Raw genomic sequence first — 26,952 nt, forward strand, 5'->3', positions numbered from 1 at the left:
ACCTTAACAGTTGGATCCAAAAGACCGAAAGATCAGGAGATCTCTTCCTGGACTTGTCTTTTTCTTTTTCCTTGTACTTTTCCCTTTCCTTTTGTTTGTCTTTGTCTTTATCCTTCCCTTTTTTCCTTAATTACCTTAGACTTGTCCCCAGACTTCTTGCTAGTGGGGAAGCCAGAAGCCAATGCTGTGGCAGGGAAAGGGCTCTTCAACACAAGCTTACTGCACCGATCACAGAGGTCCCTATGCCCAACAGAAGCGCAGAAGGAGCAATCCTCATCAAGATGAGCTACCCTCAAGCACTAGATGTATTGCGAATGAGGATCCTCATGGGGATTAATCTTTTGCCTGGAAGCAGTGCACTTTTTAAACCCTGAAGCATTGTCATACATTATAGGATACTTCCAATATTGTGCAGAAACAAGAAAAACAAGCTAACAACACGTGTGTGCACACAAACACACACACACTAAACCCACTTTTAAATACTCACAAAATAACCCTTAGCAAAATTCCAAAGTTCTACAGTAAATAACTAACCTGACCCTACTGGTCATTAACAGCAATAGGAATAAAAATAATTTGTAAAGGTATGACTAACAGTATGACTTCTCTGTAAACAGAACTCTCCCTTTTATTTGTTTTTTTTTTTTTTTGGAGTGGAGGGAAAGGAAGGTGGGAAAGAGAAACCTAAACAAGATTAAAAGGCAAAAGGGAATAAACGAGGAAAGGTAGCCAAGTCCTAGCAGAAGAAATTACCACTGCAACTACTATAATCCACTAATAACAGAAGAAACAAGACTTTTCTTGTCAAAAAGATCAACTACTTTGCTAAGCCCAGAGACTGCATCAGAACATTATGAGAATAAAACAAGATCTGTAGAACTGTGAGAATGGTACGGAGTAGCCTGAACCCTGGATCTAAGAATATAAAGCTTGTTGGTCTCAGATCTGCTTAGACCTGATATACTCAAAAGTTGGGCAAAAGACATCATCAGATTGGGCTATATCCCCAAATTATTGCATGGTGTTAGCTCTCTCCTCTGTGGTGTCTGGGAATCACATATGGTCTCCCATATGCTGAAGCATGGCATCGAGAAACTGATGGAGTATTCTCAAGGCAGATGCCAGAAGGTTGCTGAAAGGTCTCTGTAGCTAATATACATAAAGCCACACATACTTTAGTATCCACTGGGATAATTACTCCACGACTCCCATGGTGCAGCAGAAGAGGCCAATATATATCCACAATTTCTTGGATAGTGTCCCTATCTGCACAGTACCAGTCTACAGTGACAGTGTTGAGGAGTCTATCAAATGTTAGGCATGGCTTGTAGACCGTGAATCTATAGGGGCGATGTAGCGCATTGCTGGGCACTGCAGCAACAATAACAGCCTCATGTAGATACACATTTATTAATGAAGTGGCAATTCCTAATATTACTTAGTGATTGGTTAATTTTTTCTTGAGTGATACTTAAATACACAAAGAATTTTTGTGTCTTTGTCTTTTCTGATAAGACTCAAGGCCTACAAAAACTACAAGCACTGTTGGTGACTCCCTGCTGGTTATTTTTCCCCACACGTTTTTTGATCTACTTTTTAAACTTGGTGATTATAAGCTGCCCATATTTACTATAAATTGACCTTTATAAGCTACTCCCTTTCCACATTGCTGCTTATATCTTGAATTATTTGGCTTTCCTTGTGCTTATTTTGAAAAAAAGTGCATTTTGCTCTCATTGTCTGTTCTGCTGATTTACTTGCTCTGAATTCATTATCTAGTTAGCTGTTGGATAAAGTTGTATATTTTTACACTCTAGATAACACAACCCGGATGGATGTGCAATAGACCACACTGCTCGTACACCAGGATACAACCAAGTAGTTTAATAATAAATCCACACAACATGAAACACAGGTTAAGCGCTTTCAACTGTATGTCACAGTCTTCCTCAGAACAATACATTAGGCAGATTCATACCATTTTATACTCATCCAAATTGAATAATAGAATAATTACATACTGAAAACCGCCAAAAGTTTTTAAAGACATACTAGCTGATGTACAAACCTATATATCACAATCAAATATTCCAATAAAATTGATACCTATAGTTTTAAAAAGTCATAGAAACTCACATTCACATAATAATGTTACTAGTGTATACCAATACATCTGCTTACATATATAATACATAATTAAAATACATAGTTAATTAATTAATTTGTTGATTTGAATATATTCATGGCCCTTATGAAGACAGAACTTGGTAATATTAAAAAACTTTTTTTGGATCGTGGTTATCCTGAAAAGATGGTTACTGAGGTGACCAATTATGTACAGGGTCAGTGGGGACTTAAATATATTCCTATTTTAGGCAATTACTGTTTGGAGAAAGGGAAAGAGACGGGGAATGTCTTCAGTGGGAGAGTTTGTGCCTTGACGTACACACCATACACACATTTAATTATAGACATTCTTGGTAGACACTGGGAATTGGTGGCTGCTTTGGATATGGAAGAGATTTTAGGCAAATTTCCTAAACACGTATATAAGACAGCCCCCAATGTTAAACACCTGCTGGAGAGGACAGGTGTAACTAGGTGCAAAGATAAAAGCGAAGGCCACAAAGGAACAACTAAATGTGGTAGGTGCAAACAATGCAGGTACATCAACCAGGATAAAGGTTTTAGGCTGGATGACATTAATTGCACCTACATCACAAGTTTGATGGGGAACTGTGATACTAAGGGGGTAGTATACGTGGCTCTATGTAAATGATGTAACGCACACTACATAGGGAAAACGGAAAGGCAGTTGAAGAAGCGGATGTACGAACATCAGTATAGGATACAAAAATGCGATACTAAAACGCTTTATACAGGCATATTTCTGAGAAAGGTATGGATCACAATTTTCATTTTAGTATTATCGATCAGGTCCATTTTTCTCCCTTTGGAGGAAATTGGAAAATGGAATTGGCCCTTAAAGAAAGTAGATGGCAGATATTAACTGATTCAACTCGGAAACCAGGTTTGAATGACTTTATTAGCATCAAACCATTTTTAGCACTTTCATGATATATGGTTTCCGATTAGGATGGTAGTTTTTATTACGTTTTTATTACATTTTCTTATGTCATATATACATTTTTTGGTTTATATTTAATATTATACACATTATTATATTGTAGGACATCAAGTAGCTAAATATGATGATGAGTTTTTGATATCACATACACCCATTGTAATAATTATATTACATTTTATTTCTATTTTTTAGATATTTATATTATTTATGGTTGATTAATTTTCATTCTTATAGTTATTGAGTTTATACATAATTTTGGAGCACAATAATATATTCAAATCAACAAATTAATTAATTAACTATGTATTTTAATTATGTATTATATATGTAAGCAGATGTATTGGTATACACTAGTAACATTATTATGTGAATGTGAGTTTCTATGACTTTTTAAAACTATAGGTATCAATTTTATTGGAATATTTGATTGTGATATATAGGTTTGTACATCAGCTAGTTTGTCTTTAAAAACTTTTGGCGGTTTTCAGTATGTAATTATTCTATTATTCAATTTGGATGAGTATAAAATGGTATGAATCTGCCTAATGTATTGTTCTGAGGAAGACTGTGACATACAGTTGAAAGCGCTTAACCTGTGTTTCATGTTGTGTGGATTTATTATTAAACTACTTGGTTGTATCCTGGTGTACGAGCAGTGTGGTCTATTGCACATCCATCCGGGTTGTGTTATCTAGTCGTTCTATTTTCCACGTTCTTTATTTTTACACTCTAGCAAGCTCTTTCTGTATTTTTACAACAAGAGGACAGTGGATTTTCCATCTAGTGTCAGCGGGTGATAGCCCAAGACTATTGCTGCTCAGACAGCATCTGGTTTGGCATGGGGCAGCATCGCTGGTTAGGTTAACTGCAGATTATACCAAGTAAGTACCCTTCCCTCATCTATTTACAAACACCCTCCACTCCCATCCTTTCAAGTATACATTAGGACCTGCAGCCATGGTTGGGCACTTTCCTGCTATCTCTGCATCCAGCTTAATGGGCATGGGCATCCTGAAGCAATGTAAGACTTGCCTCATGCACACTGGCAACCACTTAATTCTAGAACAGACAGATGCAGTATGTGAGAGATGTACGTACACACTGACACTGAAAGGTAAACTGTCATATACAGACACAAAAAAGCAACAAACAGATTGCCAGTGGCTCACATACATCACACACTGTACCTGCAAAGGACCACACACATAGACCCATATATGCGGAGGTGCTCACATGTAACTTACCAAACCTCAAATGCCTCTCAGGTGCAGTCCTCAGAAACTCTGCATGTACAGAAACAAGACAATTCCCCTCACAATAAATAAAGCCACATCTCACTGTGTCTCAGCTACCAAGCCCATTAGGTGACACTCTCCACAACCTGATATTACAGTCATAGGAGACTCCATTGTGAGACACACTGATATCCATCTTACCAGGTTGAATAAGGGGAAGGTTACAGCTATTTGCCTGTCAAGGACCAAGATTCACCAGATCACGCAAGCACTCAGGTCATTCACCCTAAGTACCAGTATGACTCATCCATAATCCATGTGGGAGTGAATGAGCTGAGACATACCTCCATAGGCTACATGAAGAGAGACATGACTGAACTCTCAAAATATGTGTCACAGGGGTTCCACTTCTAAATTTTGAACTTTCAAAATGCTGACTTTCTTATGGTCGAAACCATAAGATCGACATTTTGAAACTTTGAAATTTAAATAAAAAAAAATAAAAACAAAAAACATTTTTTTTTTACATTCTTGCAGGGGAGAAAGCCCCCTGCAACCCCACACTCACACCCACTGCTAATTAAATATTCCAACTCTGAAATCGCATTACAGCATGGAAAACGGTAAATATACCATTCCGCGCTATACAGTGGTCTCCATTTAAACGGTTCAAAGTTTCAAAACTTCAATCTTATGGTCTCAACCATAAGAAAGCTGATATTTTGAAAGTTTGAAATTTAGAAGTAGACCTGCTACAGGCAGGTATGATCCTAGTATTGAACAAGGAAAATGTTACAATACCAGCAAAACATGATCAACTTTAACAAATGGCTTAGCTGCCGGTGTCATTCCAAAGGGGTCCAATATTTGTCAGCCTGGGAGGACACAGTTGAAAGTCCACGCTTCTTTGCCAGGGATGGTCTTCACCTGTCACCTCTAGACTTTCAGATATTGGACAAAACATTATCCACTCCTAGGCATTGCCAAACAGATAAAACTTCCAACATAACAAAAGCTACTCAGGACAAGCTAAAGGTGTTACTGCTCAATGTTAGGAGCCTCAAGAAGAAACTGCACTCCCTAGATGCTCTCCTCACTCTGAAGAAAGCTGTGCAGTTGCTGAAACATGGTTCAAAGTAGAGAAAGCACTGCAGCAGTGCATAACTGTAACGCCTTTCACACATTCCGACCACCCAGTAAACATGAAAGAGCAAAAAGTGGAGGTGTATCTATCTACATAAAGGACAAGCACACCTCAAGACTAGCCAGTCAATACAACATGCTTGAGCTACTCCATGTCCAATTAACCATGGGAAAATACATTACCATAGGTTCATAGGTTAGTACTAAGCTAACTGCCCCTGCGAGCCATTTTAAGCCTAGCCAATTATCCCTTGCGAGACTCAAACCCTGCACCTTGTATTTGTAAGGCAAACACCTTAACCATTAGGCCACCCTCCCAACTATACTCTTGCTAGCTACAGGTACCCCACTATGAACCAGGAAACCCATGCAATATACCTGAAGTTACTAGAATCACTCACCATCCAGCCTAGTAGTATACTCATGGGTGATTTTAACTACCTTCCATTACCTGGAATTCATACAAGACCACTAACATGCAGGCCCCAAAATGTCTTCACTTTGTAAATTCAAATGCCCTGGAGCAGTTAGTCTACACTCCCAGCAGGGAAACAAATATCTTAGATCTGGTACTCATAAATATGGGAGCGTGCTGCACCCCCCCCCCCCCCCCAGTGTGACATCCTCACTGGTAGATCTCAAAGCTGTCTCCCTTGAAATAAAGGTAAAACTAGTTCCCCCAATTAACCCTAAAAACTTTAATAACTTCTCTACGGTAAATTACCCGCTATTAAGGGATGGCATTGCTAGTTTCCCAATTCCCCAAAACACAGAAACCTATGCAGAGGCATATACAAAAGCGCTGTATGACAATATAAACAACTGCACAGAAATGGCAGTACCAGACCAAAATAAACCCCGGTCAGACTGAAAAACAAGCTACCCTGGTGGACCCCTGGTATTAACAGATTGTACAACAAAAGAAAGAAAATCCAGTTAAGAAGAAGGAATATGCACAATAGAGCAAAAAGTCCCTCATTAGTTTAATCAAGGGAATCAGGGAACTAGTCAAGTCTCTGAAAGCGGACTTTTAGGTAAAAATTGCTTCCAAAGCTAAAGATAACCATAAAGCATTTTTAAGTTATGTCTGCAATATTTAGGGCAGCACCATACAATGCATGGAATTAGTTGTAGATGCATCACCCGTACTCAGCCAGAAGATATTGCAAATCTGCTGGTCAACAAATTCAGCTCATACTTCACCTCCCCATTACCCACAGTTCTCCCCCAAGAAATACTCTCCACCATTCCACTGCCAATTATCACCAAAGAACAGGTTGCGACTGTGCTCTCTAAAGCAAAAAATATGGCTTCGATGGGGCATGGCGATATACCATGTTGCCTCTTACACAGCTTAAATCAGGACTTAACAAGGTCATTAGGATCTCTGTTTAACCACAGCCTTCAGACTGGCTTTGTCTTGATAGAGTGGAGTACTACAACAGTCGTCCCTCTGTATAAAGGGGGACCATCTACTGACCTGGAAAATTAAAGACCCATAAGTTTGACTAGTTTTATATGTAAGACCATGGAAAGAATAATCATGGACCTGATAAATAATGACACTGAAAACTACCAAACAATAGACCCGACCCGATTTGTCTTTGTCAAGGGCAGGTCATGCCTATTGAATCTGGTGGATTTCTTTGAGAAAGTCACTAAGGCCAATGGATGAGGGCAAAATAGTACATACCGCCTACCTTGACCTCGCCAAGGCATTCGACACAATTCCTCACTCAGGTATTATAAATAAACTCAAAAAACTGGGCATATATCCCTTCATCACCAGCTGGATAGCTAAGTGGATCACAGACAGGACACATGTGGTTATAAGTGGGTGAATCCAGATCCAGAAAGAGGCTGGATACTAGTGGTGTGCCACAAGGCTCAGTGCTGCGGTCACTCCTGTTTGGAATATACTTCTCTGAAGGCAAGGCTTATGTGGAAGACCTATGGATGACAAAGTCTTCCAACAACTGCAAGCTGGGGGCAATCACTGAATCCCCCAACAATGTAGATATCCTTCAGGAAGGTCTAGATCAGACTAATTACTGGTGCCAGAACTAAGGCCTAAAACTAAATGAGAAAAATCCATTACCATACCCTTTGGGAAGTCAAATACTCCTGTAAATTACAACATCAATAGCACACTGCTAAGAGCAGACTCAGACATGAGAGATCTAGGTACACAGACAGATAGTAGCCTGAACTTTGACCACCATGTGTCCACAGTAGTGAGGAAGTCCTTCCATGTGTAATAACGTATAAGTAAAGGTATAGCATCCAGATCCAAGGAAAATATAGTCCTGTTGTACTCAGCCCTCGTTAGATCAATAATTGAGTACAATATTCCATTTGGCATGTACTTGACTATCAGTTATAGCACCTGGAGTGACCTCAGAGGTTCCTCACAAAGAAAATACAGGGTGTAAACAACATGTCCTATGCAGACAGACTAAAAGCCCTATCTCTTTACTTTGTCTACTGCCGACTATTAAGGGGTAACCTGTGCCTGACTTAAAAGGCACTCACAAATCCATCTCTGATGAAGCTGCTACACATCTGCAAGTCTAACAGCATGAGGGTCAATCAATCTAGGAATTTAAACTTAGTCAGAGACCCAAACAAAACATTCTGGAGAGACAGATATTGCCCCTTCTTTGGAACATGCTTCCTATTCGCATTAAGCACAGTCCTTCTCTGACCCTCTTCAAACACAATTTGGATCAATGGATGGGGGAAATCGCAAATTCACACCTGAAGTACTGCCTATGTCCCTTATTGACAGGAGCAATCTGTAAATTCAAATCCATGATATCTCCTTGCCCTTAGGGGCCAAATACTGGGTATAATCACGTTATATTGGCTAGGCTTGAAAGGACTCTTAAGCCATTAGCTTAGTAATCTCCTATGTACCTATGAACCTATTCTCTCAATCTGAGCACAAGCCCTCGGCCATGTTCAAATATACAGCAGGCGCAGCTCCACTGCACAGCATTTATACATTTCTGAATCACTTTGCCATATTATTTTGTCACATTAGCGTACACAGAAAGGCATTTAATAATATCGCTAATTACCATGCCAGTATATGCCATTTTTATACACTGAGCCTGATAATGCTGCTTGTCCTGGTCTCATCACAAATCTTGTTTTTCTTAATCGTACACACACTGCGTATGCCATTCATCATATCAATTTGCTTACCACGAAGCAAGGAAGTTTTCTGAATCTATTGGACCTCCTTGTACAACGATGCTAATAATTAACATTTAGATGTTCTAAGGAAAGCAACCATAAAACATTCTCTGAGTACAATAAAAATACTGAAACTGTTACATACAAAATTATATATCTAAAATGGCATGCTACTGCAATAACTTATTTTCTGAATATGAAAACACTGCAGTAGGAGACACGGCATGAGTGACTTGAGATGTACCTCCCTGGACTATATGAAGAGAGACATGACTGAGCTCACTGAATATGTGTCACAGGCAGATATGTCCCTAGCCTTAAGCAGCATTCTACCATCACCTAGAATGATGCCTCAATACAAACAGAAAATGATTGACTTTAACAATTGGCTTAGTTTCTGGTGTCATTCCAGGGGGATCCATTGCCTGACAGCCAGAGAAGATATGATCGACAGACCATGATGTTTTGCTAGAAATGGCCTGCATCTGTCTCACTTGGGCTTCAGGCTTCTGGCAAAGGTCCTTGCTTCCCCATAGTGCCTTTTTTAGGAAAAGTCATGAGGTCGATACTACCAACATAAAAATTTCAACAAAATGCAAATTAAAGGTCATGCTGCTAAACACTAGGAGTCGAAACATGAAACTGCACTCACTGCAAGCATTCTTAACCCTGGAAGATGCTGACATTTGTGCAGTCACAGAAACCTGGTTCAAAACTGCTGAGAGCATCCCAGCCTTACCTGGTTACTCACCCTATCATACATTTGGACCCCAAAATGTGTGCAGCAAAGCCAAAGGACTTGGAGTTTCAAAATATATTAAAGACACATACACCTCCAGGCTGGTCAAACAGTATGACACACAGGAGACACTCCAGGTGCAATTAACCGTTGACAAGACCCCTATTCAAATTATAGCTAGCTACAGGCCCCCAAATTTGACTCAAGATGCCCACTCCACATATATGGACCTCTTCAAATCTATCAAGATTCAAACCTTTACCCTGATCTTGGGTGACTTTAATTACTCAACCATAGACTGGAAAAACTACTCATGCCAGAATGCAAATGCCCAGAGAGTCCTCAATTTTATCAATGCAAATGCCTTGGAACAGCTAGTCGATACCCCCACAAGAGGTGATAATATCTTGGACTTAGTATTAACCAACATGAGTAACCACTGCAGCACCCCTACGGTATCATCCTCCCTGGTAAGATCCGACCATAAAGCGGTCACTTTCGAAGTCACCATCTCTCCTGACCCCCCTCTAGCTAGGGTCAAACAAAAAAACGTCTCCAAAGTGATTACAACCTCCTGAGGGAGGGTATAAACAGCTTCACAGCCCCTCCCCCACTGTAGGAACTGGCATCAATGTCCAGATCTACAGCAAAGTACTATACAAGCATTTATACAGATGCATGGAATAAGGAATACCTGACAGGACAAAATCATTCTCTGCAAGGAAGAGTAAACCTGTCTGGGAGACATCTGCAATAAATAAACTGCATAACAAAAGGAAATAAAATTGCTGTCCAGGACCAAGAAGGAGCAGGTGCCCAATTGGAAGCAATCTCTCTTTAGCCTGAACAAGCAAATAAGAGCACTAGTGAAATCCTCTAAAGCCAACTTCGAGTCCAAATTGGCCACATCTACTACAGACAATCATAAGGCCTTCTTCACATATGTCTGCAATCTCAAAGGAAGCAACCAGATCTGTTCAGAACTGGTGGTCAAGGACACCACATACACAACTGCTGTAGATATAGCCAATCTACTGGCTGACAGATTCAGCGAAAATTCTCCCCTCTGTCCCCCATCAGTAAATCAGGACATCCCCACTACCTGTCCCCCCCCCACCCCTCATCTCTAGGAACAGGTCATCACTGCTCTCTCAAAAGCAAAAAATACAGCCTCCATGAGACTCAGTAACATCCTAGGCTGCATCCTACATGAACTCAGGCATGAACTTGCAACACCTTTAGGCACCCTATTTAACCAAAGCCTGAGCACCAGCATTGTCCCAGATGAGTGGAGGACAGCCACTGTCATCCCTTTACACAAAAGTGGAGCGTCCACTAATCCAGGAAATTATAGACCCATCAGCCTAACTAGCCTGATCTGCAAGGCCATGGAACAGATTATCATAGACCTCATTAAAAGATACAATGGCAACCTCCAAACACTCGACCCCACACAGTTTGACTTTGTCAAAGGGAAGTCATGTGTGTTAAATCTGGTCAACTTCTTTGAGACAATCACCAAAGTCATGGACGAGGGGAAGATGGTGCACACCACCTACCTGGACCTAGTCAAAGGCTTTGACACTATTCCCCACTCGGGCATAGTAGATAAACTCTCTCAACTAGGCATCAAGCCATATGTTACCAGGTGGGTAGCAAACTGGCTCACTGATAGAACCCACCTAATCAAAATTGGGGAAGCCACCTCAAACAGTCGACCCGTAAAGAGTAGCGTATCCCAGGGATTGGTCTTGGGGCCTCTGTTATTCAGGATATATTTTTCTGAGGTGCAGGCCAAAACCAGTAGGCTATGGCTGACCAAATTTGCTGATGACTGCAAGCTGGGTGCAGTTATCAATTCCCCAAGTGATGTGGACGTCCTCCAAGAGGGTCTCACCCAAAACAATTACTGGTGCCAGAAACATGGCCTCAAGCTGAATGCCAAAAAATGCATCATCATCCCCTTTGAGGAGAGTGAAGTCACCACATATTCTCACATTAATAAGAATGTCCTAAGTACACAATCCGTAGTGAGGGATTTGGGCACCCAGGTTGATAGAACCTGACTTTTGACCACCATGTTGCTTCCGTTGTATTGAAAGCTTTCTACATGGCCCACCTCATAAGTAAGGGTATTTCATTCTGGGACAAAGAGGTCATAACATCCCTGTATTCCTCCCTTATAATGCCAATTATTGAGTATAATGCCCCCTTCGGAATGTAACTCACAAGGCAAATGCAGCAGCTGGAGAGATCATGAGGTTCCTTACTAGGAGAATTCAAGGCCTCAAACATCTACCCTACACAGATAGGCTAATAGCCCTGTCCCTCTACTCAGTTTCATACAGACTCCTCATAGGTGACCTTTTTCTAGCATACAAAGCAAACTCAGACCCCTCCTTGATGGGACTGCTGCATATCTGCAAGCCAAGCTCCACTCAAGCAACCCGTACGTGCGACCTCAACTTGGTCTGTGATATCAACAGGACTTGTTAGCAGGGCAGATTTGTGTCCCAGAGACTCCCCCATCTATGGAATAGACTCCCTTTCTGTGTTAAGCAGAGTACCTCATTATCCCTTTTTAAGCGCAAACTGGATGGGAAACAGAAAATACACCCCTGGGATTCCACCTGGGTCCCTACTTGACAGGGGCTTTGGGTGCTGACTTGCCTAAACATGGGCTAAACTCTTGGCTAGGCTTATAAGGACCTCAGGGCTAATAGCCTAGTAACCTCCTATGATCCTATGACCTCCTATAACATGTAAAAGCAGTTTGGTGCAAGTACATAACAACACTCAAAATTTTTCTGAAATTAACTTAAAACACAATCAAAAAGCTTTTAACACAGTTGTTACTCTTCTTCATTATCAACAGTCTAAACTATGTTAGTTGGGGGGGGGTCGGGTAGATAGGAAAATAAGCAGCATTTTACCAGCTCACCTATGGGTGGGAGGTTTTCAGTACATTATGATAGCCTTCAGTGGTGGCCAAAACATTTTTAAAATTTCCACAATATGTAAGAAACATAAAAAATCAGATAACCAAATGTGTAAAAGCTCTATTTGCAAACAACAACTTTCTTTAAAGGAAAACAATCCAAGCATTTGTACCAATAAAGAAGTGAAAGGAACAGTAAATATACTTTAAGAAATATATCCCACAAAATAAAAACGCATAAAACACTTAAAATATGATAGCAGTTTAAAATGGATTCTTTTCCTGGTTACAAGCAAAGGAAAACACAATAAAACAATTATATAAATTGCTAAATTGTAAATTATTGACTGTTTTATCTAAACTGTAAATTATTGTTGAGGGTTTCATGTCTCTTGACGTATGACTACTTCAAACTCAATGCCAATAAGGAACACAGGAGCAGTGTATGAATACAGTAAAAATGATTGTTTTTGCTTTCAATACAGCTGAATATTTTTAAAAATAAATCTGAACAAGAATATAGTATCATAGTTAGTACTCTATGCTAGTAAGCAGCCTGTCCCTAAAAACAGTAAGGGAAAGGTATTACAATGCAGACAGTGTAAAGCATTATGGGTAAATTACTGTTTCAACAGACTTAAACTGACTAGGGTGCAAACTAAATTCACCAGCTAACCCATTACCTCTTTGTTCAAGGCATGCCTTAGCAAAGCTTCATGCACTGATATGCCCATCCCTGTGCAGACTAATACAGTACAAAACAAGTTGTATAGATTCTGTCATGCTCCAAACAAAGCTGTATTGACAACGAGAATGCACAAATCTCTGTCTTTGAGGTAATGAAATGCTAATTAAGGAAACAAACTAGTGCACTAAGAACAACTAATGTTCAACTGGAAAACAATCTGCCTTGGCCTTCATACATTCATACTATCTAGGAGTATACCTTCTGCATTACTGCACAAGTAAATTTATTAGTGCATCAGGATATTTGGACATGCCTTTCTGCTGTCAAAGACTGTTCTTAAAACAGACATATAACACCACCACAAGATGAAACCTACTCACTTATCTTTGGTCTCTAAGAGTCTGTGTAACAGTAACACTGTAGAATAAACCAAAATCACGCAAGGTGGAACAAGTGCGCGGCTCCAACCATAGATAATCCAAATCCACAAAACGAGCCAGCACAAAGGAAAGGCAAGCCAAAATATTTTATTGTGGCATAATAAAACAAAAAAGGTAACAACTGCAAGCATAATAAAACAAAAAAGTAACAACTGAAGGCATAATAAAACAAAAAAGTAACAACAGTAACACTGTAACCAGCCCATAAGTACTGTGGCAGGGCATGTAATTGTGCTACTGGTGACCTCAGATTGACTAATGACTCAGGGGATGGAGGAGGGAAGGAAGATCAACCAAGAAACACTAGCTCCCCTTTCTGTGGTGGAAGCTGCAGGATTTTATTTCAGCCAGCTAATGTCTAATAGAGAATGGAGGGTGATTCTACAGCTGGGTCCATGCTGCTTAGTCTGGGGGAGTACAGCAGTTGTTTTTGTAGTCACAGTCATGGGAGTGTGGGGAGATGCCTGTGAAATTTCACAGCATGCTCTACCCCTAGTTAGATACAATTTACCCACTTCCAGTTTTTGTTTCCCCTACAAAAATCTCTCTGCAACTGCAATAATGACATCCTTTTACTGACTTTAAACGTTTGTCAGCTGAGGAAAGAACTGAGGACCACAGGAAGGGGAGAGGAGCAGAAATATAAACTAAAAAGATACCATGGAAGTAAGATATCCATATGCCCCTCAGTACTGTACATGTACTTCACACAGATAGTTCTACACTTGGTATTAACACACAGAGCAGTATTCACATAGGCATTTCTACAAGTATTAATGCACATGGGAACTGGGATCTTTAGGAAAGGGAAGGAGCAAACTACATAGGAAAAAAATGGGAAATGTGGGAACAATATATGCAGAGCAGGAACAAGGTTTAAGAGGCAGGATTTGAATGAGGAGTATAATGCTTAACTGACAATGACTGGATGGTTTATAAGTGAAGTATAATGTTTGCAACTACAGTTGTTCCAGTGGTGTCTGTGAAGTAAACTGTTTGCAACTAAAGTGGTATAATTTTGTATGTTTTTCATTGATATAAATGTAAGATTGCCTTTGTTATATGCGACAAGGCATTTCTACAGGTATTAACATACACAGCAGTATTCACACAGCCATTTTGACAGTAAGTATTACACACACAGCATTATTCACACAGCATTTCTACAGTAAGCATTAACACACATACAGCAGTATTTATACAGGCATTTCCACAATAAATATTAATGACTCTTTAAGGACACCAGGTGTTTCAGCTATACGGCAATTCTGAATAGCCATGACCTTTTTTCTTTTTAGGTCTATTTATGGACAAATTCAGGCCAATAAAGTCAAACCCCACTAACTGTGGACATGTATGTTTCAGTCTTCTTATGGCAACATCAGTACAGTGTATGTGGAATGTTTGGCTAGCCTTTAGAAACACAGGGTTGTCATACCCAGCTGATATCCATAACCATTGCTGGTTGAGATATTTTGCAGACACCCTAATGGTTATGGATATCAGCTGGGTACGACAACCCTGTGTTTCTAAAGGTTAACCAAACATTCCACTTATGCTGTGCTGATGATGCCATAAGAAGGCTGAAACATGCATGTCCACAGCTAGTGGGTTTGGCTTTATTGGCCTGAATTTGTCCATAAATAGACTTAAAAAGAAAAAGTCATGGACATTCAGAATTGTCATATAGCTGAAACACCTGATGTCCTTAAAGAGACATTTGCATATATCCCATGTTGTCTCTAATACAACGGGTTTAAGGAATCATACAGTGGGAAGTCTAGCCTTGCTAGATTTGTCTTTTGGCTTTTGTGTGTGACCTTTTTACTCATTGTTTTAGTTACAATAAGTATTAATACACAAATCAGTATTCACACAGGCATTTCTACAGTATCACACACACAGCAGCTTTCACACAGGCATTTCTACAAGTATTGACATGCACAGAGAAGTATCCATATTAACATGCACAGAGAAGTATTCACACAGACATTTCTATAATAAATGTTAACACACTACAGTATTCATGCAGGCATTTGTACAATAAGTATCAACACACACACACACACATACACACACATACACACACAGCAGTAGTCACACAGGCATCTCTACAATAAGTATTAGCACACACTAAGCAGTATTCACACAGGCATTTCTACAATGAGTGCTAACACACAGAGCAGCATTCACACATGCATTTCTAAATAAGTATTAAAACACACAGAACAGTATTCACAAAGGCATTTCTAGAATAAGTAATAGCCCCCCCCCACACACACACACACACACACACACACACACACACACACACACACACACACACACAGCAGTATCCACACGGGCATTCCTGCAGTAAGTATTAACACACAAAGAACAGAGCAATACTCACACAGGCATTCCTAAAATAAGTATTAACACACAGACACACACACACACACACACACACACACACACACACACACACACACACACACACACACACACACAAAGCAGTATTCATACAGGCATTTCTACAATACTTATTAGCACTCACACAACAGTATTTACACAGGCATTTCTGCAAGTATTACACATACAGCAGTATTCACACAAGCATTTATACAAGTATTATACATACAGCAGTATTCACACAAGCATTTCTACAAGTATTACACAGAGCAATATTCACACAGGCAGTTCTACATTTAGTGTTAACACATAGTATTCACACATGCATTTCTACAAGTATTATACATACAGCAGTCAGTATTCATACAGGCATTTCTACAAGTATTACACACAGAGCAGTATTCACACAAGCATTTCTACAAGTATTACGCACAGAGCAATATTCACACAGGCAGTTCTACATTTAGTGTTAACACATAGAGCAGTATAGTATTCACACAGGCATTTCTGCAAGTATTATACATACAGCAGTAGTCACACAGGCATTTCTACAAGTATTACACACAAAGCAGTATTCACACAAGCATTTCTACAAGTATTACACACAGAGCAATATTCACACAGGCAGTTCTACATTTAGTGTTAACACAGTATTCACACAGGCATTTCTACAAGTATTATACATACAGCAGTATTCATACAGGCATTTCTACAAGTATTACACACAGAGCAGTATTCACACAAGCATTTCTACAAGTATTACACTCAGAGCAATATTCACACAGGCATTTCTACATTTAGTGTTAACATATAGAGCAGTATAGTATACACACAGGCATTTCTACAAGTATTACACACAGAGCAGTATTTATATAGGCATCTATACAATAAGTATTAACACTCACAGAGCAGTATTCACACATGCATTTCTACAATAATTATTACACACAACAGTAGTCACACAGACATTATTACAGTAATTATTAACACACCCAGCAGTATTTACACAGGTATTTCTAATTTCTACAATGAGTGTTGACACATATGGAGCAGTTTTTACACAGGCATTTCATTTACCAGTTCAGGGATACACTGATCAGTATTCACAAGGGTATTTCATTGAGGAGTACTGACACACACTGAGCAGTATTCATACAGATCTTTAAGTGAGGAGTACTGATATATGCTGCATTGTTCCACTGCAGGGCTAAATTGTTCCATTTACGGGTGACAGTACAGGATGAAATGCTTCAGTCACTGGGCTACACTATACTGGTACAGGAGCACACTGCTTCAGTCACAGTTATACCACTGCATTAACAGGGTGACACTGCTGAAGTACAAGCATGATGATCTAAACACAGGGGTACAATACTCAAGTACAGGCAGTATACTGTTTATATATTCATAGGTAAGTACTAGGCTAACTGCCCTTGCAGCCCATTTTAAACCTAACCAATTTCCCCTTTCAAGAGTGAGAATCAACCCTGTACCTTTTGTCACCTTAACCATTATGTCAATCCCCATCCCTAGTTACAGGAGTAGACTGCTCCAGGAAAAGAATACACTATTCCAGTACAGGGTGACACTGCCCTTGTACAGGGTAACTGTTTTAGGAGAGGGGTACACTGTTCCACTACAGGAATATATTGTTCCAGAACAGGACTGTACTAGTCCACTACAGGGTCATGTTTGTCTAGCACAGGGCTGCACTGCTCCGGTGCAGGATTATGATTCTGTATTACATGGGTATAGTGATCCAGTAAAGGACTACACAGCTCTAGTACAGACAACACTGCTCCATTGCAGGTTTGTGCCATTCAAGAGCAGGGATATTCTTCTCCACTCACAGGGTTATACTGCTCCAGTGCAGGCTACCCTTCTCCAGTAAAAGACTCACTGCTACACTGCTCCAGGAGAGAAATGTCCTCTTCTAGTACAATATTACATTCTTCTGGCTATAGGAGTTCCCTAGGAAAATTCAGCGAGTACAATGCTTCTTTCCTTAGGTTGATAGGTTCATAACTAAGTACTAGGCTAGCTGACCTTGCAGGCCATTTTAAGCTTAATTTCCCTTCAAAGGTGAGAAACAAACCTTGTACCTTTTGTCTGTGAGGTAAACACCTTAACCACTATGCCAAAATTCAACCTTGATTTGTCTGATTAAAGTTATGTTTAAAAGATTGTCGACAATGTTTAAATTACTCAAACCACTACTGTGAATTAAACATGCAACAGTTTCCATATGTGATTTGAATGAGCCATGTAATATTTGACTGAAAATGACTGGATAGATTATAATTGACATATAATGTCTGCAACTAAAAATACGCCAATATGGCTTGTTTTCGTTTATATAAAAGTATGCTTATCTATGTCATAAGTGATAATTTAATAAAGATGTTTCTTGTTTTAAAAAAGTATTGCAAATGTAAAGAAATTCATTATCACTGAAAAACCTTTTGACTTCAGATTCTGTTGAGATTGTATTATTCATGTAGACTGCTGTTTGGTACGAATGTTTATGATGAATACAGTAAGATGAGAACTACTTCTTTTTTAGCAATGTCTTCATGTTTTGTTTTTCCTTTCTTTCTTTTTTTTTTCCAGAGTGAAATGGATGAGCTACAGGTCTCAAATGTGCCACTTATGCCTACAGGGCCCTTCTCATTTTTGCAACATTAAATTCATGATCAGAGAAAAGCACATCACTTAATTATGCAAGTGTAGTTTTTACAGAAGCATTTCCTCTTTTCATAACATATTAGATGGAGAAACCATTACTGCAAGTACCACGAAAGTGAATGTGAACTTCGGCACAACAGACAAAGGCACTTCAGACATACTACAGTCTGTTTTAGCAAGTGCACTGTATCTCTAAAGACTGCAGTTTCAGAACTTTGCTTTGTTATACAAGATGTGATGCTTTATTTACTGTTTGTTGACTTGGTACATATGCTGGTTTAAGACCCTTTTCAGTTAATGCCTAGGCCAGAACGCAGACACAACAATAGACATATATAGCAGAAATGCAGCTGTTTCAAAACAATTGTACAGCATGTTTCAACACAAATAATCAAAGCCGGCAATAGGCACCTGCAAAACCCCCAAATCTGCTGCTACTGGGGTGGGCCCCCATTGAGATACAGCCACGATGCAGGTGGGTTTTTCCTGTGCCTGGCTGTGGTTATCAGACCTGGCACTACTGTGAGCCAAGGTCATTACTGTGCATTTTGTTCTCCTGTTAATACTTCCTCCAATGAGGAGGTCATGCCAGTGAAAAGCTGCAATCTATCAGGTCCACTTTAGTGAATCAAGGACTTGATTGGTTGCAGCACCCTCACAGCACTTCCACATGTGAGAAGTGTTGTGAGCTTTATTTTAGATTTCTTTTATACTAGGAATCGGGACATGAATTTTTCCCCCATTAGTAGCAACGGAACAAAGGGGGAGATTAAAGGCTCGATTTTAATTTGGGACTGAATAGGAGCCTTAGATGAAATAAAATCGGAAAACCACAGTTGACCAGTCCAAAGGTTAGGAAACGAAAATAAGAAGAAAAAAAAAAGAGGTAAAAATCTAGATATTCTGCATGTTTCCTGTTTTCCTCTCACACACACACAACTACAACAGGACATATTTTAAGCTTCATTCTTATAAACTTAAAATTCTAAACGTTGCAATGCATATCATTCAATCTATAAGAATTCTGGACAAAGCCAAAAATAATTTTGGGGGGGGGTCAAAGGCTCACAACAAGGGACAGATTTTAAATATTGCTGCTGTAACCTTAGAAATTTGTTAGAATAGCATGTTTTACATTATCTTGTATATGAAATCTAACATTTATATGTCTGTTATCATTTTGTTACTTCAGTCCTTAGTGATATTAGATATTAGTGATAGCTTAGTAAATCAGAACCTGCTCAAAATTTACAAACCTTTACGGCCATGTGGACACGCTCTGCTATCCTGCTCCTTAGCTATACTAAGAAACTGCCTTCCTCCCTCCCTTAAAATACTCATAACTACTCTAACTTTAAATCCCTCCTCAATTCCTCCCTCTCTTCAAAGTGGGAATGCCCCTGCTCCTTCATCACATAGGAGCCTCCTATATCAAAACCCCCCTTCTAACTCTGTGCATCATCTCTGCACTCACATCATTTGTCCTCATACTCCTCCTTAACCTCCAGATTTTGTTAATAGTTTATTTCCAACAATTTCTCATCCTCAATTGTAATTCACTATTATCGTGGATGTAACATTTCAATTGTAATTCACTGTTAATGACTCTTAGACTCTACAGTTGCTAGATTTTATTATTGTACAATGCAGAATTTTTTACTGAATAATGTTGCATAAAGCTGTATGACTTCTTTGCTTTGTATCTGTGTATGCTAATATGTTTCTCATTGTTATTGGAGGTTTTCTCCCCGGGTCTCCACTGAAAACCGGCTCTTTTTAAGCCCAGTGGACTTCCCCGGTCATCAGACTGAAATAAAATAAATATATAAATAAAAAACAAACTAAAGATTTATGAGAAAAACACCAAAAATATGAGGCACAATGTGAAATTCTAAACAGTTGAGATGTATGATTTTATAGCAGTAGCCCAAGTTATAATGTAGAATATATCTAAACACAAGCTGTACTCATCTCACAAAATAAATGCAATCAGTAAAAACTAAATGAAAACTCCAGCCAAGCTAGAACTTCCACTGAGTGACCTCTCAAACTTCTTGTATCAGAGGCACATGAGATATATGCAAATGACCCTTATGAACATCAGGTGTTTCAGCTATATGGCAATTCTGAATACCCATGACTTATTTCTTATGAACAATTCCAGGCCAATAAAGCCAAACCCCATTAGCTGTGGATATACAAATTTCAGCCTTGTTGTGAATTCATCAACAGCACAACCAGTGCTTGACTAAGCATAAGAAACACAGGGCTGTTATACCCAGCTGATGTCCATTACCATTAGGGTGACTGCAAAATATTCAGACTAACAAACAAACAAAATAAATGCACATAAAAATAACATATTTTAAAGCAAAAAACATCTAAAAACTGCTAATCTTCCTCTCTAGATAAACTGTTACTGCATGCTGTCCAAGAATAGCCCAGCAGCCAACAGGCCTTTCAAATTTCCCTGAAAAGGACACCTTTTTTCAATTCTTTTTCATCTGAGGCTGTAGAGGATGGAGTTTCAAACTTCATATAATTCAAAACATGCACGTTAATCTAATACATGTTATTTTAGTAGATTTTAAAAGTTGTAAAAGTAATATTTAAAATCTGTCCCTGAACATGCGTCTTTTGTAGTGCATTTGTTTGTGTGTGTGTGTGTGTGTATGTGAAAAGGGGAGAATCCTACAGAATGTCTAGATTTTTTGCCTCATGTTTTTAGTGTTTTGCTTAATATTTTGGTCAGGACCCCAATAAAATGTGTGGTTTTGCAGCAAATCACAGTAGATTGTGTTTCACACTTCATCTTATTCTAGCAGTTTTTGGTGTTTAAAAGCAATATTTAGTATTTACCCAATAATTTGGGTCCTTTGTACTGTGTTTGTCTGTGTCTGTGGGTGAAGAAAGGAGGGGAATTTGGAAAAATCTCTTGCTAGTCTTTGAGTCACACAGTAGGTAAATTAAAGTGGAAGGAATCAAATGCTTTACCCTGAGTTCAGCAAGCAGTTCATTACCAGCTGTTGTCCATTGTGCAGATGGTTATTAAGCTAGCTTTGTAGGGCTACTCTCAGGGCCAGCCTTTGGTCAACTGGTACCCTTGGCAGGAGGGCTCCACGGCGCTCCCCCACACCACCTAGTGCTGGCATCTTGGTCTGCATACACCATCCAGACTACAGGGAAAGTGCCCCTGCTACAGTGGCGCTCTAGGCAGCCACTTAGTTGGCCTGTGCCTAAGGCCAGCTATGGCTACTGTGTATGTGCCAATAGTTCCTGTGTGCTGGAAATCATACATCTGAATAACAAATATGGCTATAATATTCTGGTATGCTGTCAGTCTGGATTTCATATCAAAGCTCTGCTTGGAGACAAAAACTTAACTGTACTATTCAGAAATATGAGTAAAATGTATACTGTTCCTTATGCCTTTTTCATTTAATTTTTTTTCACAACTAATATGACTACAACTCCAAGTCTGTCTGTAATGGTTTGTGTGCAGTAACACTTTTAATAATATGTGGAATATAATGATCATTAAAGGGGTGTGGGTGACAATTAAAAGGGAAGGGTGTGTGGCAGCAATATGGTGACACAGGGTAGGGGCCCCCAACTCGAAACTTGCTAGGGGCCCTCAAAATGCTAGCATCAGCTCTGCAAATAATGACAACAGCCATAACAGAACTACAGACACTGCTATTTGCATATGCATAAAAGTGGAAAAATAAAGTATATATAGATTTAACAAGTCAGTTTCAAAATACCACAAAAAAATTACTACAAACCCAGAGTTTAATTTGTGTCAGACATGATTTTGTTATGTATGGATACCTGGAAAATGACCTAGCCAGATGAAGACAGTTATTATTCTGACTCTACGCCATTATTAAATGTACAGTAACAGTGTACCAGGCTTGAACATAGAAAAGTCCATAGGCGACTCACTTCGTAGTTATATTTGCTATTGAACTCCACCCAACTAACATGAAGGAGATGGAAGTGTAGTCTAAATTACAACAGGGCTCATGCAGATAAGTCAGGCATGGGACACACACAGCTTTGTCAATAAGTCACCAAACTTAAAGAGCTCTCCCTGCTGACCATGAAACAGTGCAAGACACATGGCATGACTTGGAAAGCCTCTCAGATATGCAACTTTTCTGTTGTCCTCTAGATGGCATTAAAATTCTTATTCTGAGAGTTAATAAAAGATGCTTTATGTCAATGAATCAATATACCTTAGTAATGTTAGAGGGCAAGCAAATGTGACACATAAATGCAGGGGCAAACAAAAAGCATGTTCCACAAGACTGGAAATATCTGACTTAAGTCATGTTATTAGATGGTTTCTCAGATGTGTGCGCAACCTGAGTGTTAACATAGCTGTGTTATCACTCAAGACTACTAATTTATAAGACAGTCTCTACAGTTCTCTCGCTGATGTTCACATACTGAAAACATATCAGTTAAAGAGGTATGACAGTGAATTTTCAGCTTTGTATACCTTTTTTATTAATAAGAATGCAGTACTTAATAATAACCATTCTTCATACCTTATAGGTTGGAATACACATGAATAACTCCTTCTCTGGTATTAGGTTTGCAGAGTTTTAGTTTCCTTTCTAGTTTATCTAACCCTGATTGAAGATAACATGCAAACACAGTCACTGTCTTTGGTATACAGTACTCCTGTGTGCTATATGCATTACTGAAAATCCTCTGGGAAAAAAATACTGAAAAGGAACCAAGATTCTTTTTTTCTTCTATGCCATTTTTATCCCCACTGTCTGCTAACCATCAGACCTCCTGTGTCCCTGCTGACCAATTCATCCCCCATGTAGATGAGACCTAATCACATAAGACTGTCTTCCAGAGAGCTGTCAATATTTTTTTTTACTAAACTCTAACCTCCTGATCCCCATGGCAGCTGATGGGTTTGGCCTGTAATACCAGCCAGCCTCCAAACATGCACACTGCTGTGTAATGCCTGACTCTGGCTATAGCATGCACTGCTTGGTGTACATCCATCATGGCCCAATTACTTCTGGTGTACTTAAAATTTGTACCCAGATTCCACAGGGCATCAGTGCATCAATCAGCCTAGCTGCCTGCAGATGGATGAGCCCTTCTATCCTCCATCAATGGCTCCTCCGGTGCCCTGGTCAGTAGTTAATCCAAGGACATATAGGTTATGGTCAGAGCATCATTCCACAACTAGGATTCTAAGGTAGTGAATGCTGCAGTTGTTACACTAGGGTGTCATGATCACAGGGAAAATTCAGTAGCACTGTTTGAAATTATGATCCGACCTACAGTCACTAAGAGTAGGACCAGTGATGTCTGCACATTCTAACTATGAAAACTGCATTGCTATGCAGAGTTAATTCTTGATAACAATCCACAGTTTGAGTAGACTTGCATTATTAAGATGATATTACCTACCGCTTTTCCCAGCACAGTGTCTGGTTTACTTAAATGCTATAGTTAAATTATCCCTCAAATTACCTACTGTGAACCCAGTTATTCTCATTAGGAGTAATATATAATTCTCAACCATGGGATGGATAAGGGCAAACTATAACCAAATGGGATAGGTTATTTCGAGCACAAAAACAGAAAATGGCTGCAATGGCAGCTAGCCTAGTATTTACCTATGAGCCTATGAACCTACTGTTTATGTTAGTAGAACCCCCTGAACTTTCATTCATCTGGATTTTGCCATTTTGTGCTGGACTGGTACCCTCATAACTAAAGTCAACAAGACTGTTGATGGTTGTGAATATAACTGAGGAATATGAGAAGAAACCTGTGCACAGGTGCAGCATCACATTTTGTAGAAGAATAGCTATTTTACCTGTTTGTCTGGGCATGCAGAACATGTAGTAACAGTACTCTGTTCACTCTAATCCCTTTTTTGTTTGTTTGTTTTTTTAGCATGTTATAATACATGCAGCCACCACCTGGAGGCCCCATAATGATAAATTTACATTATGCTCCACCAACACAAGGAAGGGAAGGTATACTCTGGCAAGTTCTCCAGTGACCTATATCCATTCCTGCATTGTCAGCAGAAATCCATCTCACAAATAGGTGTAGCCTATTTCATTTTTGATGATTCATTTTTCCCTTCTTTCATTGTACAGAAAAATACTCTTTGCACAGAAAAAATATTCCATCTAACTATAAGCATTACTCCATGTAAAAAGCAAAATACACTGGACACTCTCTTATACGTTTTGGTTGTCACTGAATCTGAATATTATGGTCCTGGCCGTGACTGCAAAATGCTTATGTAATTTGTGATTGAACAGTATAAACATATTTACACTAGACATATCAACTAATGGTGGAAAAAAATATCTTTTTCTACTCGTGAGTTTTGTTGATCCTCTGTTTTTTACAGCTTTGTGAAACCTTTGTAGCATGCTGCTGTCCTACTTTTGCAGACTACAAACAGACAATTGCAACAGGACTCTTGGTATGCTTATGTAGTTTAGCAGTTCTGAGAGCCCTGAGTACAGGCATTGGTGACACATAATTCATTAACAACAATGTATGCAAGTCTCTCTAAAGAACAAGTGAAATGCATTCATTCTTTACTCAGAAAAAAAATTAAAACATAATAAAGATTTTAAAATTGTAAGCAGTATGCTGTTTTCGCACTGATACCAGATGGGAAAGAATAGCCACCAGTATGTTTAATTTTTTCCATGTGATTTTGTATTTATTTCAGGGAGTGTGGAGGATGGTAATTGTAGTCTGTCTACCACTAACGGTCCTTAAATACTAAATTAAATGCACTTAAATACTCAATAATTTTTATGACTACAACAATTATGAGCTCCACTGACGATTAAAACTGTTCCAGTTTTTTTCTGTCTACATTTTCCTCAAGCAGTTAGCTGTTTTATCTTCAGTTATGTTTATTCTACTCTGTCTACTACCATATGCTGTCCCGGCCTATAATACTCACACTGACTTCTCTTGTATGTGGGGTAAACGGATGCATATGCATGTAGCTGCTGGTATTTTGTCTACAGGTGTACGTTTTCATGACTGCCGTGTTTCTTTATTTTTGATAAACAACCTTTACATAAGAGTCATTGGTTTAAAAGTGATATGACTTCCAGACAAATAAATAAATAAATGCAGCACAGTCCACATTTGTCTGCAGTGTTAGTAACAAAGCATTCCTTTAAAAAGCGAAGCAATGAAACTTTCTACTATTTACCTGTATGTGTACATATGTGCAGCATAAGTAAAAGATCAGTCTTTGCTTTGCATAAAGTCTGATGTACTTTGTCACTGAATGTAGTACAGTATGGTACCAGAAGGACTGCAGTCATGCTTGCACATTGTATACTAGGTGATTGTAAGGAAACAGAGCAATGGGAAGGAAGAAAGGCCATAAAGAGCAGGACTCCTTGAAAGTCGACACTGGCTGTACCCTGCAATGGGCAATTAACATACTTGCATACTGCACTCTTTTCTTTTTGCTGTATATTATATGATCATTGAAGTAACTTTGTATTCGGTTCTGGATAAAGTCACACTCACAAACTTTGATGACACATCTCTGTTTTTGGTTTGGATTGGCTAGGAATCATACCGCTCAACCTCTTAGCACTAGAAATTTGGACAAAGGCCCAAAAATAGATTTTAAATATTGCTCTTATTTGTTTGTGTCTTTCGGCTTTTCCCAGTTAGGGGTTGCCACAGTGGAACTCCGGTCCACTAATGATTGGCAGTAGAGTTTTATGTGCTGGCTTGCTGGGCCTAACGCACAACCTTCAACGAAGGAACGCCAGTTCACGCATGTCGCCACACAGAAGACGCTCTAGCTGAGAATCGAACGGGCGTCTAACTGTGACGGCGACAACGCTACCGCAGCACCACATATTGCTCTTATAAACTTAGAAAATTGCTAGAGTAACAAGATTTGTGCTAGCATGTATTTTCTGAAAAATATAACATCTTCAATTCAAATGTGTGTCATTATTTAGTGACTTCCAACCTCAGTGATTTGCCAGAAATCCACAAATTTTATGAGGAAGAGACCAAAAATATGAGACAAAAATCTGGACAGTTGAGAGATATACTAGGAATTATTTTAGAACCTCGTGATCCCTGGAATGCAGAGGTAAATCATGGCTACCATTCATGTACAAGTCATAAGAAAGTGACAGGAATGTAACTAGTTTCATTCTCTCCATGTGAACTGGGTCTTCCGCTTACAGCACATTGCTTTCTAATTGCCATCCCAAGATAGGTGACTAATGAATATCTTGAAGGTACTATTAAATAAACAGATGGAGGGGGCTCAAACAAATACCCCACACAGGGCATAAAACAAACAGCTTGGACAGCTGTCAAACAAATTGTGGAAAAGGTATGAAAAGAACAA

The 26,952-nt window shown here is 39.2% G+C and overlaps 1 protein-coding gene across 2 annotated transcripts in view; it reads left to right on the forward strand.

Moving 5' to 3' along the window:
- Positions 1-25,829, forward strand: part of IGFN1 (immunoglobulin like and fibronectin type III domain containing 1) — an 877,552-nt gene extending 851,723 nt beyond the window's left edge. For both annotated transcript variants that reach the window (XM_044076544.1, XM_044076545.1), the window contains exon 24: positions 18,474-25,829. In XM_044076544.1, coding sequence (XP_043932479.1) covers positions 18,474-18,478 — 5 coding nt within the window. In that variant the 3' untranslated portion in view covers positions 18,479-25,829. The remainder of the gene's footprint in view (positions 1-18,473) is intronic.
- The last annotated feature ends 1,123 nt before the right edge of the window (positions 25,830-26,952 follow it).

Source organism: Protopterus annectens, chromosome 7.part0 (assembly GCF_019279795.1).
Source record: "Protopterus annectens isolate FY-2018-M chromosome 7.part0, PAN1.0, whole genome shotgun sequence".
NCBI classification, from domain to species: Eukaryota; Metazoa; Chordata; order Ceratodontiformes; family Protopteridae; genus Protopterus; species Protopterus annectens.